Source organism: Strix aluco, chromosome Z, assembly GCF_031877795.1.
Source record: "Strix aluco isolate bStrAlu1 chromosome Z, bStrAlu1.hap1, whole genome shotgun sequence".
In the NCBI taxonomy this organism is placed as follows: Eukaryota; Metazoa; Chordata; class Aves; order Strigiformes; family Strigidae; genus Strix; species Strix aluco.
Genome location: NC_133971.1, coordinates 38517373 through 38535899, shown reverse-complemented (window position 1 = coordinate 38535899; position 18527 = coordinate 38517373). Strand labels below are relative to the sequence as shown.

The 18527-nt window shown below is 38.9% G+C and overlaps 1 protein-coding gene across 1 annotated transcript in view; it reads left to right on the top strand.

Annotated features, from left to right (window-relative positions):
* Nucleotides 1–16450, top strand: part of TRPM3 (transient receptor potential cation channel subfamily M member 3) — a 308698-nt gene extending 292248 nt beyond the window's left edge. Inside the window, exons 24-25 of the mRNA XM_074812093.1 lie at nucleotides 1130–1262; nucleotides 9339–16450. Of these exons, the coding sequence (XP_074668194.1) occupies nucleotides 1130–1262; nucleotides 9339–10788 (1583 nt within the window). The 3' untranslated portion in view covers nucleotides 10789–16450. The remainder of the gene's footprint in view (nucleotides 1–1129; nucleotides 1263–9338) is intronic.
* The last annotated feature ends 2077 nt before the right edge of the window (nucleotides 16451–18527 follow it).

Below are 18527 nucleotides of genomic sequence, written 5' to 3'. Positions count from 1 at the left end.
GGCCAAGTTCAGCACTGTTATAACCTTTCCAGCAGAGAATACCTTTAACTGCAAAAATCTTACCTGCATCAGTTAGTTTTACCTGTATTGCCCAACCCTTAGTTCTCCTCCCAGCATTAATGAGGCTATGTTTTTCTGGGATTTTTAAGGGTTGTTCCCCACTTTGTTCCTTCAAAGCAAAGGGGTTTGTTTTGCTGTTGCTAGAGGTCTGTTATTGCTAGAATTCTCACAGTACATCGCACTTTCAGATCTCAGTTTTATTTCTGAAAATAGAGAGAGAGCATTCCTACTTTTGGAGAAAACAGGACATAGTTCCCCCCAATACACTTTTTACCTAGATAGGCTGAGAGATGGTTGAGAAGGAATTATTTTGTAAACACATGTTCTCTCCTTGACACTGACTCAAACTGGAGGAGTAATTTCTTCAGGCACTTTAATATGAAGTCCCATAGCATGATGGAAAGCCTGTCAGATTATTTTGATAACAGTTTCTCTCCTCTTCTCTATCTGGTTCTTCAAAGTAGAAGATCTCCACCTCCCCTTGTGTATATGCCAGAGACAGAGAGCTAAGGGATGTGCATCTCTTCCCAACATTAGCCCATGCCACAGCCCACTTCTCTCTGAGGAGGGAGCTGGAGCCATGTGGTGGCCCTGGAGATGCAAGTGTGACCAGACTGCTCTTCTCCCACTCACATCACACTGTCTGCCACAGTCCTTGCTGCTGCTTGTGGATATCAGCTCTTTCCATATCAAGTAGACACTCTGTACTCTCAGACTCCTTTCCTAGCAGTCTGCTAATTTGATTATATTTGTATTAGGTTACAGGTGGGCTTTGGCTCCCACCGTGTCTCTAAGACCTGACCAGCAGCTGTGTTTAGATCTCATGCAATCAAAACACATTCATGTTTGCTCAGCATTTGCCTGCTTAAGTGTTTCTGTCTCCAGAATCATATGTAATTGAAGCCACTAATTAGGTAATTAGCTGCACCTATCTGCTTTCATACCAAAATGCCAGATAAATTTGAAGCCTGCTTTTGAAAGTTTAGTCCATGAATTCCACCATAAGAAGAATATAGTTCATTTCACATGTTAATCTTTGCCAAATTCAATTTTTCCATTGTTTTCACAGAACTTTTCATAACTGAGGATGAATTGAAAAAAGTCCATGATTTTGAAGAGCAGTGCATAGAAGAATATTTTAGAGAAAAGGATGACAGATTCAATTCCTCCAATGATGAAAGAATCCGTGTCACTTCAGAAAGGTGCACTTTTTTTGTTTGTTCTCTCACAAGTTGATTGGAAATGTGTTTCTGTTGCCATTCTCACCCTTCCTTTAATTTTCCTGAAAAGGGAAGCATTTGAGGTATTTTTTAGTAGGTGGTGAATTTCTTTTCTCCATTTTTCTTTTTTGCTAAAGCAAATGTTCCTCAGAATTTTATAAACATGAATCTTTTAACTAGTTATATTAGAACACAACTGACATAGAGAGAAACACAAATTATTTTTGCATTTCAGTTCTTAAAGCAGAACTTTAGGGCACAAGTGGACAGAACATAATGGGAGAGTAAATGAGAGTTCCTCAATGAAAACTACAGCTTTAGTACTGACCTGCTAGCCATTCAGATAAAGAGCGAGCCTTGTTTCAGGATGGCCTTCCTAGGTAAGCTAGTTTCATTGAGAGCAACAGGGATCTTGCCATTCATTTAAAAGGGACTAGACATTTCACTTACAGCAGTGAAAGGCACAGAGGACAAAGGTAATACGTTAATTTAGTGGAAGTTGCCAGTCTTCAAATTAATCAGTCCTAAAAATTCATAAATCTGTTAATCTGCTGTGGTGCTTATATGCTTTCATCACACAGCAGAGGAGCAAGCATTAAATTTTGAGGACAGTGTTGTGTGATTCATAGCATTGTTACTGATAAATATTTTAGGGCAATATCCTATCAGATATTCAAAAAACTTATGAATCACTGAATACTCCATTCCCTGAATACTCCACTTTAACTTGAATAACAGGTCAGGTGAGCTGTCATTTTAATCAATTGCACAGATATACTATGCTTTTCCTTACACATAGTCACTGTCCCTGTACACATAATGCACTGCCCCTGATGCAGCTATGCCTAAAATATGTTTTCTATAGGCAAGGAAACATGCTTTTAATTTGGTTTCAAAATAAACCTATCCCAGAGCAGGATTAGCAGATATAATATCCTTTAGTCATCTGCATTACTGAAAACAGCACTCCTAAAACACATATTTTAGAAAAGGGTATTAGAGGGGAAGTATGGTAAGTCATGGTATGGCTTCCTCATAAAGAATGGCCAAGTAATCCAACTCTACTTGGTCTGGAAGAGACAAATGAGGAATGAAATTATAAAGGTCTATGTAATTATGAGTGCAAGGAGAGGGTGAGTAGAAATCAATTGTTTGCCGTCTCTCCCAGAACAAGATATAGGGGAGCAACAGATTAATCTAACAGGAGCCCAGGTTAAAAACAAACAAAAATAGGTGACTTTTTCATGCAGTAAGTAGTGGAAGAGAGCTGATAAGGTCTAAAAGAAGCTGATTATGACAGCTACGTGGGTTCAAATGGAGACTAGACAAGCTTATGAAAGAGAAATTCATGAAGGACTGCTAAATACATAGAGCAATATTGAGCCCATGATGTGCCTGAGCCTGGAGAATATAAGCGGGGAAGAATGACATATGCTTCAAAGTAAGACAGTGGGCTAAACTGATCATGGTCCAGCTGAGTACCATTTTTTCTTGTGTTCTGATAGTCCAGTGGTCAGAGAACTAACATGAAAATCATAGATGCAGGTTCAAATCTCTGTTCAGGCATAGCTTTCCTTTTGGTGGTGAAGGAAGTAGAAGGTATGTTTGAAGCCTCTGTAAATAAGAATTAGTCCGGCTGGGACCTCCTCCACATAGGCAAGTGCTCTAAACCCTTGAAAATGAACACATAACAGTCTGCCTTTGCACTCTGTGCTGGCCCTGTTTTATAGGAAAGAACCCCTTATCTCTATTTTAAATAAACAGATTAAAACACCTTGTTCCAGATGAGAGTTCATGATTATGAATCCTAAATGAAGACAAGCACCTGAGCCCCACAGAGAAATAGTACTTTAAAAATCCATTTATGTTAGCCAATAGTGCAGTGTGGAAACCAGCATGACCCAGCTTTGTAAGACAGACCCAGGTAGTGATCCCATGGGATACAGAGGCCACTTTGGGACCCAAGCACACTACTAGGACTTGCAGCAATGAAATCCTAGGTGAATGCAGTTCTCATCTCCATAATAACTCTTCTCTCCTTGCCAAAACAACTGCAGGGCTCTACCACACAAGGCAAGCACAAATACTTCAAAGTCTGAGGAATACTTTAAAGATATTTGAGGAATCAGGCCTGTTTAAGTGTTTTAAATAACACACATTTTAAAAACTGGATACCCAGGTCTGTCATTTTGCCTGTAATTATGGCCAGGGAAGTATCCCTTGAAATGTTCTTAATCTAAAACACCAAACTTCTTTTTTCTAACCTGTGGAACATTCGAATATTTAAAATCCAGATTTGCACTTCATAGTTTGTACATAGAGATGTCTTTGTACAATTAACAAGGTGTAAAGCAATTAAACGGAGAAGATACAAGAAGTCCTGGTTTCAGCTGGGATAGGTTTCATTTTCTTCCTAGTAGCTAGTACGGTGCTGTGTTTTGGATTTAGTGTGAGAATAATGTTCATAACACACTGATGTTTTAGTTGTTGCTAAGTAGCATTTATACTAAGTTAAGGATTTTTCATTTTCTCATGCTCTGCCAGCAAGCAGGTGCACAAGAAGCTGGGAGGGAGCATGGCCAGGACAACTGGCCCAAACTAGCCAAAAGGATGTCCAGTCATTAGCCTGTAGTAGTAGAGCAAGCACAATACCTACATTATAGCCATAAGATATCAGCTTAATCATCTGTTCAATTAACCCAGCTTTACATGGTGTAAAATTGAACCAGAAAGCCCTGCAAATGTGAATGAAGTTCCCCCTGAAGACCCTCTGTTTGCAGGAATCTGATGATGCTGTTAGGCTCAAGGAGAAGGAAGGGCAGTCTCCTAGACCTGGACCCTCTCCTCTACACGTCTGTGATATGCTCACCTTTTGCTTGAGCAGCTTCCGCTTGCAGCTGGATTTATCAGACTGCCCTAGGTCCTGCTTGGAGGAACAGCTGCACACCATAGGTGCAAAGCCCAGTACACTTGGAAGAGGGAGTAGGGGGCCAGCACTTCAAGGGAAATGGGAGATGGGAACAGAGTCTTGCTTTGAGGCTCAGTCTAGGTGCGTCCCAGAGGCAGGTTAGGAGCTCAGGAAAACAAAACAAGAGATCTTGTTTCTTGCTGCGTTGATCTGGGTGTAAATGAATGATTTCAGCTGAGTGGTCAGTGGCTGTGCTGAGTCAGGACCCCAGCGTCTTGTCTGACTCACCTACAACAAGCTGCAGTCTCTACTCTCGCCTTGGAATAGTCCACCCTGGCATTCTGTGGGGCCTGTCTTGGTTCAGCAATTACCTTACTTCTCTTGTAACAAAGAACACCACAGAGGTGTCCAGATTTGATGTCACCACACAGAATCTCTCCTTTACCTGATCCTTTCACATTCAGAAATTGAAAGTGTGAAATGACACTTGATGTTTGTCCTTCCCTGTTCCCAGGTAATAAGTAACTTGGAGGAGTAGCTCACTAGCTAGGATCTCACACAGGCACATGAAAGTAGCAGCGGGTTAGTGATACGCATCAGAGGAAGTGATTGACTAAGCAGAAGAATACAAAGCAGTACAAAGCTATAAGGTGTTTCCATTAACTGCATTTATCAGGTTACGCAAATCTTGGTGAATCTCTTGGAGACCCGTGAGGAAAGCAAAGTTGAGCAAATTCACTTCACTGCAGCAGAAGAATCACAACTTTTCCTGGAGAGCCTTCCTTTCTAATCACTGTGAAACTTTCAGTGGCACATTTTGACCAGCACAGAGACATGCATAGTATGATCAAAACAAGACTATTTTTCTTGATCTGGCATGAAGCCACTAAAACAATCTCTTCGGTAGGCATTTTTTTCTATATGGACAGGTCTTGACTCTTTCAAACCCAATGCAAAACCTCTTGTTGATTCCAAAGAGAGCAGGGTCACATCCTAACAGTATTAAAAAGAAGATAAGCTGGTTAGAGTAGATATAGTATGACATCTTTGGTACTATATGGTGTCCATTACTACAGCACCTTAACACTTATAGTCTGAAACACAATTACACTAACAGCATCTGTGTGAATGAAGACATAGTCATTATCTTGATTTCAGAGGTGACAGGCTGAAGTGCACAGAAAATAGGTTTGGGTTGGTAGAGGGGCTGCTACTGAGCCTACCAGATACCACCACACATGCAGAGTGACAGTAGGAAAGGTCTGTGAATCTGGTGGCATCTGTCTGTCGTCACAAAGAGTTAAGTGGTCTTAGGCTCCAGATGGGAATGCAGCCAGGACAACCCAACAGTCCTTAGCCTGCAGAAACCACCACACCTGGGAAAATTGGCTGGCCACTTGCATCAGCAATGCTTTATCAAAAGATGTCAGGCAAAGTACCAATAGCTGTTACAGGCTTGGGAACTGCTGTCTATATTTTATTTAAATAAAACCATTCTACAGTCACCTATAACAAGCAGGGTGGATACCCTTGTAAGTGATTTTCAGTGTCTACAGTCTGCAGCAGTTGAAAAGGATTTTGAAGTACAAATGGTGTCTTAAAAATGGACATAGGTCCACAAAGGGACTTGTGAACCTAATCTAGCATTCAGTTAAGAGGTCTACTTCTGAAGAGAGTGCCTAACTCCCATTAAATCATTACTTCAATTAAATTACTGATGAACTGATGTGCAAAGGTTAAAAATAAAAATGAACAAAATGCATGCCAGTAGAAACCATCATGTCCCAAACCATAATTAAAAGGCTCTTTGCCAGGTTCCCAGTTCTGGCCTTTTATTTTTTTCCTGGCCACTGAATATTGTCCTCAGGTAGTCCATGTTTGTTTCACTATTAGAAATTTTTGAGCTTCAGCAGAACACACTTGATGTACATTTTACATGTACCCTCCTCTTTTTCTGTTCTCATTCCCATCTGTTAGGATGGCTTGGCACCTTCTCACACATTAGATAAATCTTGCTGTAAGGAAAGCACAGGTGCAATAGAGGCATCATGCATGGATATTGTGAGATTTGCCGAAAGGTTTATACTATCTCCAATATCCATGGAAAAAAGATCCAAATAAAAACTTGGGCATTCTTATTTTGAAATAGTGTTTTAATTCTAAACTGTTCCTGAAGGAAATGCAGCTCTAAGCTGTCTATTCACAGAGTGCAAGATCATCCAACAGTATGGGAAAATAGAAAATTTCACTTATTAAAACATTTTAAGGACTGTATTTCTCCAGAACATATCCTCTTATGTCCACAGTGTTTGGCTGATGTGATTTTATTATGTTTCTAGTAGGATTACTCCCAGAGCATGGTGCTGTTCTGTGTGATGAATGATTGCAGAACTGAACATTAAATTAATGTAAGAGAATATCACTAATTAAAAGAATAAATACTTGTTATTTGTTAAAATATGTGGCCATATACTATATATAACAAAAATTTACTGAATTCAGCTCATAGCTTTGGATTTGGAGGAGATCATCATCACTCAAACTTTCTTTTTGTGAATAAAATTATATAGCCCATCCAGTGTAAATACATGTCTGTACTTCTCAGTTATCTGTGCAAATCTCTGGTTACCCCTGGTTTCTGAACCCAGATTGCACTATCCTCCTCTTGTTGAGTTTCTATATAAATTTCCCACTTCTATCAATGCAATCACATCTGTGATTACTTCCATAGCACCCAACAGACCATGTAACTCAAAAGTGTCTCTTCATCTCGGCCAGCAATACCGCCAGTCTTACACTCTGTGCCTCTGGCAGTAGCTAATAGATCATGTTTTAGGGAAGGCAGGACAAATATATGAACATGTACCAACAAGGTATGACTTTAGGTTCTTCTTGGGATGCAGTAGCAGTAGATAGCCCTCACATGAATGCAGAATGCAAAACATTTCACTATGGACAGTTCTACTTTTATTCCAGATAGAAATACGTAACCAAGTGCAATAATCCAACTGGCTATAATTGTATTAAAAATTATTTCACTTGTGTACCTCTCTTAAAGCAAGGAAAAAAAACCCAAACAAACAAAACCCACAAGACTATCCAGTTAGCTTCCCAGAATGTAATAAATTCATTCCAGTTCTTGGGTAACTGTGGGGTGAATGTTTTTTGTTGGTCATAATCTGAGCATTCTCAAGTAGAATCCAAGAGTTTCTCAAATTGTTCCATATGTCTGAGAGTACTAAAATTGTGATTTATATCTGTTCATCATCTTGGAGCAATTGTTACACAATATGAATGTGTGACAAGGCACTCAGTTATTAGCTGATAAATATTTCAAAAATATAATTGTTTTTATAAAAAGCAGTTCAGATTACTAGTAACATGAGGGAAAATTCAACTGATTCCCATATAAGCTGCTCTCACTATGGAATTATGTCCTGTGCTTGCAATGACATTGATCTGTTTTGTTGGAGAAGCTGGTAGAACTAGAAGTTAACTGGTGCCTAAATGATAATGAGTAGAATGAGGTTCTTTGAAACTACCAGTTCATTTCTTAGCAGTGATTACTTGATCAGTAATTTATTGAAGTCTGATGAAAGCAATACAATTACTGCTTCAAATTGATTTGCTCTGCTTGTGCTTTCAAAATTCACAATCTTCAAGAGAAAAAGCCCATATTTCACAGGAATGTGACTTGCTATAGGGAGTGGTGTCACACTCCTCCTTCTCCTCTCTTGTGCAGGCAGGTTGCTCTTGCTCATCACCAAGAGGTAGTCAGACTTCAGTGTTTCACCAGCTAAAGTTCTGTGCATTAATTAACAAGGTATTAATGCTGCCCGATACTCATTCATTGCTAAAATCTGGTTTCCTTCTGGGCAAGTAAGAGTGTTTATGGTGTTGCCAGTTTCCAGGTCACTTGTCCTGTTGGAAATTCAACTATCAGGAGTAGAAGATTATATTTATCTCATCAGAAATCCTGGATATGATTGACAGGGCGCCTATTAACATTTGAGTATGAATTGCACTAACAGGCAGAGAGTAAAAGATTTGTGAAGAGAAAAGTGTGAAAATTCTACCAGGTGGTATTTGTTGCTTCTCTGTTCATTTTTCAGTGTCAACAGGAATGGGGAAAACCAGAATTGTAACCTTAAAAACCAGACAAATATAACTGTATAAATGTGTTGCTTTTAATATATCTTTGGCAGATAATGTAGGTCCTTGATCTACCCTAGGGACTACAGCCAGAGAAAATAATTATGAGAAGTTTCATATGTGCTAAAGGCAATACCATTATGTAAAATTAGAGGACTCCATATAAATCCTCCAGTAGAGAGATTTTAGAAGCCGGAAAATTGAAATAGTTGAAAGCCACCAGCATAAATTAGAGCACAATTCACCTTAAAGTAGAAAACATTTTAAAATTAGACAGATCAACAGTGTAGAACAGATATACTGAAGTTTAAATTAGGATCACACATTCAATTATTACCTATTAATACTTTAATCTAACTTTTTATTTATATATTATGATAGGTAGCTAATAAATAACTTTAAAATCCATCATTTCAATCTCTAAACTATTAATACAGTCTACCCAAAGCACAAACACGGTAATGGAGCCATCTTAGTGTGTGTACCTTATTGTAGGCTGTATTTGGTTTGATCAGTGTTCTCCTTCCTGCAGCTTTCACGCATACTTTACTTGATATTACCTACATTCAATACAGTAGCTGATACCTTTTTTTTTTCTGTATATCTGAGCGGAAAAATAATCCAACAACAAAGAAACTATCTCCTTAGGTCTACATAGCACTATTTGGTGTAAACCTGGAGCAAACACCAGAAAAAAAAGGGCGTGTTACCCACCTTCTATGGCATATTGCCCACTTTCATTACTTCATTTAGTTCTGCAGTTAACTGCAGTGGTCCTGCCTGTGGCACAACTGGGGACAGCATCATGTGGCATCTGCTCTAAGAGTTATTCATTCATAACAACTTAATTAGAAGTTTTGGCAGCAGAGAGGCAGCAAATCATAGTAACATTTCCATAATAAACCCTGCCCCATTTGTTCCCAGTTTTTTTGGTGTCCTATTAGCTGAACATCACTGTTTTGCAGAAATTAACCTGTTTAATTCTTACCATTTTTAAGGGTAGAGAACATGGCCATGCGACTAGAAGAAGTAAATGAGCGAGAGCACTGCATGAAGGCCTCTCTGCAGACTGTTGACATCAGGCTTGCTCAGCTGGAAGATATGATGGGACGAATGGTGACTGCCTTAGAAAAACTGACCGGCATAGAGAGAGGTGAGACAACCAAGATACGATCCAGAACCTCATCCGACTGTACTGATGCAGCCTACATTGTGAGGCAGAGTAGCTTCAATAGTCAGGAAGGAAATACTTACAAGCTTCAAGAGAGCATAGATCCCACAGGAGAGGAGTCCATGTCCCCAACATCTCCTACAATCATATCCCGCATGCGAAGTCACTCTTTCTATGCAACAAATATGAAGGACAAGTGTGGGTTGGAAAAGTTTGAAAGCATTTTTAAGGAAAGATCTCCAAGCCTGCATCGGGCTATCAGTTCCCACTCGATAGCAAAAGAAGGAAAGGTTCCCTTAGCCCCTACCAGCACTTTATCAATTGCCCCAGACTCCAGAAGGCCTTCATCTTGTATAGACATCTATGTTTCTGCTATGGACGAGATGCATTCTGACACAGAGCCTCTCGACAGCTCCATAAATATGCTTGGTACTGGAGATGCAGCTCTGCAGGCTCACATAGCCTCTTCCATTTTAGCTAACAGTGCATACATTAGCAGTACACCTGGTGAAAAAATTTCTGGCAGGAGTCTTGATTACGAGGAAACCTCTGGAGTAGAAACAAGAGCATTTTCTTCAGACTATTCACAAATCACAGATTGCCAAATCCCCTGGGATTCAGACCCTCCCTTGTATCACACCTTAGAGCGATCTAAAAGCAGTCGTTATCTGGCTACAACTCCATTTATTCTGGAGGAAACGCCAATTGTGAAATCTCACAGTTTTATGTTCTCTCCATCTCGAAGCTATTTCAGCAGCCTTGGTGTCCCAGTCAAAACAGCAGAGTACACAAGTATTACGGACTGCATAGACACGAGGTGTGTGAGTGCTCCCCAGGCCATCGCAGAGAGGGCCAGTTTCCCTGGAAGTCTTGGGGGAAAAGTGGAGGACTTGGGATGCTGCCACCCAGAGAGGGAAGCTGAACTAAGCCACCCAAGCTCTGATCACGAGGATATTGAGGCCAAAGAGAAGAAGGGGATCCCCTTATCTCCTCAAGATGTCAATGCTACAAGAACTCTGGCCAACAGCATCCCACTTCCAAAAATAGAGCGGGCCAACAGCTACTCTGCAGAGGAGTCAAACATGTTGTATGCACAGCACACACGAAAGAGCTACTCTATCAGCGACAAACTTGACAGACAGCGAAATGCAACAGGCCTGCGAAACCCCTTCCAGAGGAGTAAGTCCTCGAGGCCAGAGAGCAGAGGGGACAACCTGTCCATGAGGAGACTGTCAAGAACGGGAGCCTTCCGCAGCTTTGAAAGCAAGCACAGCTAGGCCTAGACAAAGCTCACCGGCAGTCTAAGGGTCATCTGCTCTCCAGTCCATTTTTCTTAGCAGAATTAAAAAAACCTCACATCACCCTGTGTCAACTCCAGTTGGCATTAGCCACCGGTCAAAGGGGAGCACATTGTCAGTCTCAGCATCGCCCACTGAGTTACTGCATCTTGACCCAGTTGACATTTGCACTTAAGGAAAAAGGGAGGGATGAAAGCTTTACAAAGACTTCAGTAAACAACAGGAGTAACAAGTCCCCTTTATAAAGTCACAGGAAATAAATGAGTAGGTTCAGAAATCTGCCTTTTATTAGAAGGCATCCTAAGATCTTTGATCATTATTCAAGTTTTTAGGATGAAGGAATTAATTGGCAGAAAGAGATGTACAAATTAGATGTTCTAAACTTCAATCACTACTTCTTTTTCATCTGTTTCACCGTTGTGATGACTGATGAAAAGCATTTGTTATTTCTGTATGAACTGGCAGCAAACAAACCTAAAGTCTCCCAAATCCCTTGCATCCCACACTTGTGGAAATGAAGAAAGATGAACAAGATAACAACCACAACGTTCACTTGTCTCTTTTTGTAGCAACTCCTAGTGCCACACAAAATTTATATTTTCAAGAGCATAAGGGAAATGAAATGCATTTTGTACTGCAACTTAAATGGAGAAAGAATTTATGTTAAAATATCAGGTGATTTCCTGTATAAAACAGGCATTCTAGATTCTAGCACAGCTGAGCAAGCTCAGGATGAATGTAATTAAGCGGAATAGTATATATTTATTTTTTTACCACATTTGTCATCAATATGTTGTCTCACTAAATCAAAGGATGTGATGGAACAATAAGAACAGGGTGATCAGAGTAGAGCACGGTAATATTGTCGGCTTCTCCTGCTCCATTTAATTACATGTACAAACTGGGGAGATTTACCCACCGGGCTGCTACCAGCCTCTTCTTGCTGTTCCATTTGAGCTGCCGATTTTTCACATCATTCCCTCACCTAAAAATACACACCTTTTTTTTTTTTCATGAGGACATGGCCGTATTTGAACATTTAAAAATATACAAAATTTATCAAGCAGTCTGAATCCAGATTAATGCAATTAGACTGAAGTTACTTAAGCGAAAATGTTATTGGCAGAGGACTGGAAAACACTGAGAAGAATATATGCTTTTAAGGTAAGTTATAGAGCCAAAGTGAAACTGCAGATGTCTGTAAACAGCAAAAGCCATCAGTTGCAACTAGGCTACCACTGTTCAGCAGCATATCACACAATGTGTATTTTAGTAGGAGAAAGTACATCTGAATGGTAGTGCAGTTACGGGTTTTGGTTGAAGACAGTCGTAACTCCACTGACCCCGTCCACGTTCTAAGGGTCAGCAATGTCAACCAGTTTCAAACTTCTCATGAGAAGATATCACAGTGGTCACAGGTGTAAGGGTATGCAGAAGACAGGAAAAGGGTGGAGAAGCATAAACTGCAACTGGATCAAAATTTCACATATTTTACGAAGGCACAGATTTTAAGATTTTAAAGAGTTGAAGCTAGTGCTGTCAAAAATTAAAACAACTCTACAATGACCAACATCTGTGTAGAACCAGCTCCTTTTTGTTATCAAAAACGAACACTTGCAAGTGGGGTACAGTCTTCCCATTATTTAAATGGGAGTTACCTCACAAATCTCTAAGGCAGCTTTGAAAATGCAGGCTGACATTTTCTTACTGGAATGTCACCCTGAGAGACTCTGAGCACCATATGAGAGCTAAATCTGAAAGGCAACAAATCCAGACATAAAAATAATCATCAGCCTCAAGAAAAGAGGCAAAGAAGGTGAAAACATTGAGGTACTGAGTCACTGCATTGGAAAGTTCAGGAAATAAAGAAATGCAGCATGGGGACTTCAAGTACAGTGTGTTTCATACTTCTTGCACCAACGTGTTCCTTGCTTTCTTCTATTTGATCAGGCTTTCAATGAGCTAAACTCCACCAAGACACCATGTTTATGCAATTGCCTTGCAGTCCATGTGCAGTGTTATGGTCACATGGCAACACCAAGAAAGGTCAGAAACCTTTCTGTGCATTATGAAGCATGCTTGGGACAGGCTGATTGTTGAACAATAGCAAAATGTCCAGGGGAAAAGGAACTTGTGTTTAACAATCTGCTTCAAATGTGCCAACTTTTGTTAGCAGCCTTCTCCTAAGGCTTCTCCAAATCTATCTATCCTTGGTGAGTAGAGGGGGATATTCTCACTTTGTTTTCTTTGTTACTTATACGAATGTCTGCTAAAACTGTTCATGGACTCTTCCACCATCACCATATTACTGGCCTACTCTAGAGGAACTTCAGATTCATTAGAAATTCCTCAAGAGCGCTTAGTGAATTAGTTCAAGGCATAGGGCTCTCCTCTGGGGTAGATATCATTGCTTAGTTTGTCAGGGTAAAGGAATTTGCCAAACCCAGAAGCTGTATAAATGTTTAGGATACAGCACTTTATTGATCTGGAGCACACATTCCAGGTAAAATGAAACAGGACACTTTATTTACCTCTTAAAATTTGCCATTATATATAAAATGTAAATTCAGATGTTAAAAGTGTGATTGCAAGATGTCAGAACACTACTTTTCCTGAATGTTTCCCATTTATTCTACAATGTGGTGTCTATAGAATATATTATGATAGATGTTAGATTATTTTATCTTCACCTGTTTTTTTACACACTGCATCAAACTGCTCTTTTTTGAATTTGATGGTAAGATACCCATGCAAAGGGACCAGATTTCCCACTCTCAATATTATGACCATTTAGTGAGAGTAGAAGTCTTGTCATCTATCATCATGTAGCTATAGCATGTGCCATATGACATATTCTGTATCAAATGATAGCTTATGAAATAGATATATATACACACATATATGCATATCTCCCATATATAAACCAGTATACTTGTGACATGTGGTAATATTAGTGAACGTTACAGGACAGTTTTAATATCACATTATAAGGTCTTGTCTGTAAATCTGTAACATTCAATAAAATAGCACATGTTGCATTGAGCATTAAGTTCCACTATCCAATTATTAGCTTACATATGGAATATGCATTTCTGGTCACAGTGTGTAAATTTGGTATGTTTCACACATTTCTCTGTATAGCTCCACTTAAATGTCTGTATGAGCTGACGTATAAACTTCTAATGAGCCACTGTGGGCTGTGACAGGTGAGTTGTGATAGTGTGAAAGATGAACTGGCATGTTATGCAAAAGATTATAACATAAATGAACTTTAATAATATTTTGAAACTCAACTGAATTTAGCTGTTTGTTTACATATGCTGGCCGACTGAGGAAGCGGTATACAGTATTTTATAAATATTTTCCTATAGTAATCCATTCTGTTGTTTCCAGTTTAAGTGATGCTATTCTACAGTTCGGGTATACACTTGTCCTAGGTATTGGATTATAGCACATTATTCTTTCACAATAACAGTGTGATATGACTGAAGTAGTTTCTCTTCCTTACAGTCCAGTCTTCTTTTGTGTCAATGAAAATGCATGCACTGTTCCATGAGTTTCTTTGGACTATTATGAGACTTAACATTTTGCTATTGCCTGCCTGTAAAGATGAATCCAGTTAGGAATGAATTCAAACTTTTGGATGTTTACATTATTTCCATTATGTTTTAGCAAAATAAGTGATTTTTTATTATTTTTAAATGACAATTGTATTTTATGAAATTGAAATATTCAACACAAAATGCGAACCTACAGCAGTGCTCAGACATTTGGCTCTCTCTTTTTTTGGAAGAGATAAGGTGCTACTTTATTGTTCTTAGCACAAGTGCCAGTTAACAAATGGCAGTGAGGGGATAATTTGAAAATACAATGAAAAACCAAAACATCCATTCATCCACATAAGGAAATCCCTCTGGGTTCCAGATATAGATTGCTTTTTTTTCATTTTCCATTTATAGATTTTTTGGTAAAAAAACTGATTTGTACCTTTTGTGGAATGGATAGCCTTTTGTCAGGGGATAAATATCTTAGTTAGGTATATTTTTTTGTATGAGAAGAAAATGATTTGTTTCTTAGAAACTGTCAGCGCATGGAAAATGCAACTACACAAATAACTGCTCAGAAAAAGTGCTGGTAGCAGCACACAGCCTTAGTCCAATGACTGCAGTTGGAGCAAACAAGTATCTGTCCTGAGAGCAGAAGTTATCAAAGGTATTAGCTTAGAGTGAGACAGTGAAAAAAATTTCTCTGTAAACTCATGGTGCAAATTTTCAAAACAAGCATAAATGTCTTGTTATGTTGCTCAGGTTATATGCTTAAGAAGATCTGATAATCACCAGAAGGGAAAATGTGAGCTGGTCATTCCTGGATTTCCCTAGGAATAGATAAGTAGTTGTGATGTCTCTCCCCTGCTTAAAAATAATAGTATATTTGCATTTTTGCACAAATATGCACAATTGTTTCAACAAAGGCCACATTTTCAGTTCTGTTTAAAGATGCCAGATATAGATCTTCAAAAGAAATGGGAAAGCTTCCTCACATGAATTTTCCCTCATCCACCTCAAATAACAGCACAGTCCAAACTGGGCAGAAGTGATGGGGGGGTGTCTGCTTACCTAATGAAAACCTTCACTCCTCCAGATGGTATTCACTGGCCTTGCCACACGTTGGTATAAAAGCAGTAGTGTTGAATGTGGAGGGACTGAGTTTCTGCACCCCAGTGAGAGTTATCCTGCTTTATAGCCAATTACAGGGTGAACACTACAGGTCACACAGGCTTCTCTTCTCTAAGACTGACTACGATTATGGTCTTACTGATGCTGGTGCAAATCTGCAGAAAATCCACTGATTTCAGTGGAGTCAGAGGATGGATTTATTCTGCATTTCTAACTCTATATTACTTTGAATCATGGCACAGATCCTAATCCTAATCCTAACCCTGAATCATCATTAAGTGGGAAGTCTAATGACTGAGCCATTGAGCCAGACTGGTTGTGAAACAGCTTCTGACCTTTTAATTTTTTCTGTATGCTTTCAGATCTCTCGTAGAGCCACACAGTACTTATTTCAAAAAGCTATTAGGAAAAAATGTTTCATTATGAAATTGCTGCTGTTTCTGCTGCAGGGTAACTCTTCTTTATTTTAGTATTTGGTAGGGAGGGGGAAGGGACAGAAGTGGGAATTGGCTGTGAAATATAATTTTATGCCTGCACAAGAGTAAATTGTATTAAAGTTATATCCTTATTCCACCACTGCAGTTGTTGTACATGAGGAGAGTCTATATGCTGCTACTGCTGTCTGGAACAGTGTTTGCAATATACTATACTAATAGCTGTTTAATCGTTTATTATTTGGGCTATCATTTGTAAGTGTATAACAATCATTTATAAAGGGAGATAAATGATTAAAATGTCATTTTAAACAAATTCCTACTAATATGAAGCTTTTCAAGTATGATTTGTCTAAATGTATATCATTAGGGAAAACGGTCCTTTCCAAAGGTCTACTGGATTCACAATGCACTTTTAGACTGTGTTTAGATACGTAATAAAAAGCAGAAGTTGGCAATTACTACAGTAGAACTTTCTGAAATTTCTGTAACAATTGTTTTGCAATAAAAAAAGAGATGTAGTTCAAAACATCTGTTCTTACCGGAGCATTTATTTATGGTCACTTGCTTTCAAATCAATAAAGCAATGATGCAGTGGCAGCTGCTTTTCTCTAAGATCTCTCACTACTCTAGTTCTAACTTTACAGCTTTAAAGAAAATCAAAGGGTTTGCACTATTACGCACAGGCATTTTGAATGTTGTAAGTTATTTCCATCTCCGAGATCAGGTGTCATTCAGGTGTCCCTTATCCTGGCCAATATCAGACCTCAGTTTGAACCAAGGCAGACATACATCTTGGTGTGTTTACTTAAGAGGTGGGAATAGTTTCTTTTATTTGAAGCTACCATTTCAGCAAAGGGGGAAACATAAGCATGGATTGCAGATCCTCTCTAAATTGTTTCCACATAGACTGGAAGAAGCATGCTCCTTTGTATGGCAGTCTCCCCAGATGGGTGGCATTGCTGCCTCTTGTAGCTAAAGAAGGTTCATTAAAAACAAAAGGCACCAAGTAATCCAGTAGTACCTACAACTTCCTCTGAACTGGTATCTCACCTTCCTCAAGAAAGAAGTCATTGTCTCTTTCTTCATGCAGCTACAACCAGCTCCTGATACTTCCCCACAAAAATGTTGAAAAAAAGGGAGTGACACAAAATAAGCCAAGATCAGGATCTGCTGCCTCCATAAATCAGCCTTCACAGAGATTATAATGTCTTTTAGCTAAATGCCAAAGAAACACAGGAAACATCCAATTGAATAAGAAAGATAGCAGATACTCAAAACAGTTCTCCACAGATCAGTCACACTTCAGGAGAGGAATAGTTCAGAGAGATGTTCTTTATTTCAGATTTCTGAGAAGGAAATACTAAATTCCTTAATCAGATTTTATCTAACCCTTTCTCAGGAAAGGGTTATGCTTCTTTTGAGATAACACTATATTTCAGGTCTCCCTGGGATTTTTTCACAGTAACAAACTTCACCTCAATTCAGCCAAAGCAATATCACCAGCCTTGATTTTCATTCCCATGAGCTGCAATATTGTAGCCCTTAGGGCAGTGGTCTAGTCTCTTTTAATCTCTTTAATGCATAATAGCAAAGCACTCCATTTAACATTGACCATGGCAGTCAACCCTGATTCATTATCCTCATGACTGAATACAGCAAGAACTTACAGTTACAGCAATCCTCACTGTCTTTGCATATCAAGCTCAAATTTCACTTTGTTTGTTTCTGGAATAACAAAGAACTTGTAAAACCCCAGGATTTCATTATTTTGAAATTTTCAAATAACTGATTGCAGGCATAAATATTGTATATTTGGATTATACTTTTGGGAGGCAATAATGACAAGCATTATCTGAAAGGTTACTGCAGTTTGTTTATGGGAAATAACAGTAGTAGCCCATGAATAGTTACAGACATCCCACTGCAGATGATACAGGCTACTGTTGTAGAGAACTATGAGTGGAAAAAGCACAGCTATGAGAGGACCTGCCTTTGTAGTCTGGATTTCAAAACAAGAAGTTCGACAGCTGCACAGACAGTTGGAGAGGCTGATAATGCTCCTACCACCTTCTAAAACTTAAATATTTTGCTACACCTTTCCTCACTTAAACATGTAGCCAAATGTTAAAGTCACATGCACACCACTGAATCAGCCTATGGAGGTGATGGAATTATCCTCACAAAATATTCCAGTTTTTTTCATTCACAGTGTGCAAGATGAGAATTTTCTGAACAAGCTTGGAAAAATAATATATCAAGGCTCTGAGGACATTACTGAAAATGTTAACACATAATCTTTTATTTTCCTTTATTTGAAAAATGACAAAAGACTCAACTACCAATGTAGCATTTCACTATTCACTAATGAAAATCTCAAAACTAAAATTGCATCTTTAGCAAAAAATCAATCTTCTGGAAATACCAGTAAAAAATAGAAAATCCAATTGAAGAATTACTTTCTTCAAAAACTCCATAGAAATATTACTCACAAATCTGAATTCTAACCCATAGCTGCTGAACTACAGTAACTGCACTGTAATTCAGGGAGGATGGGAAGCAGGCAAAGGGTGTGCAAATGGGGAATGGGGAAAGTTGGTCCACTTAA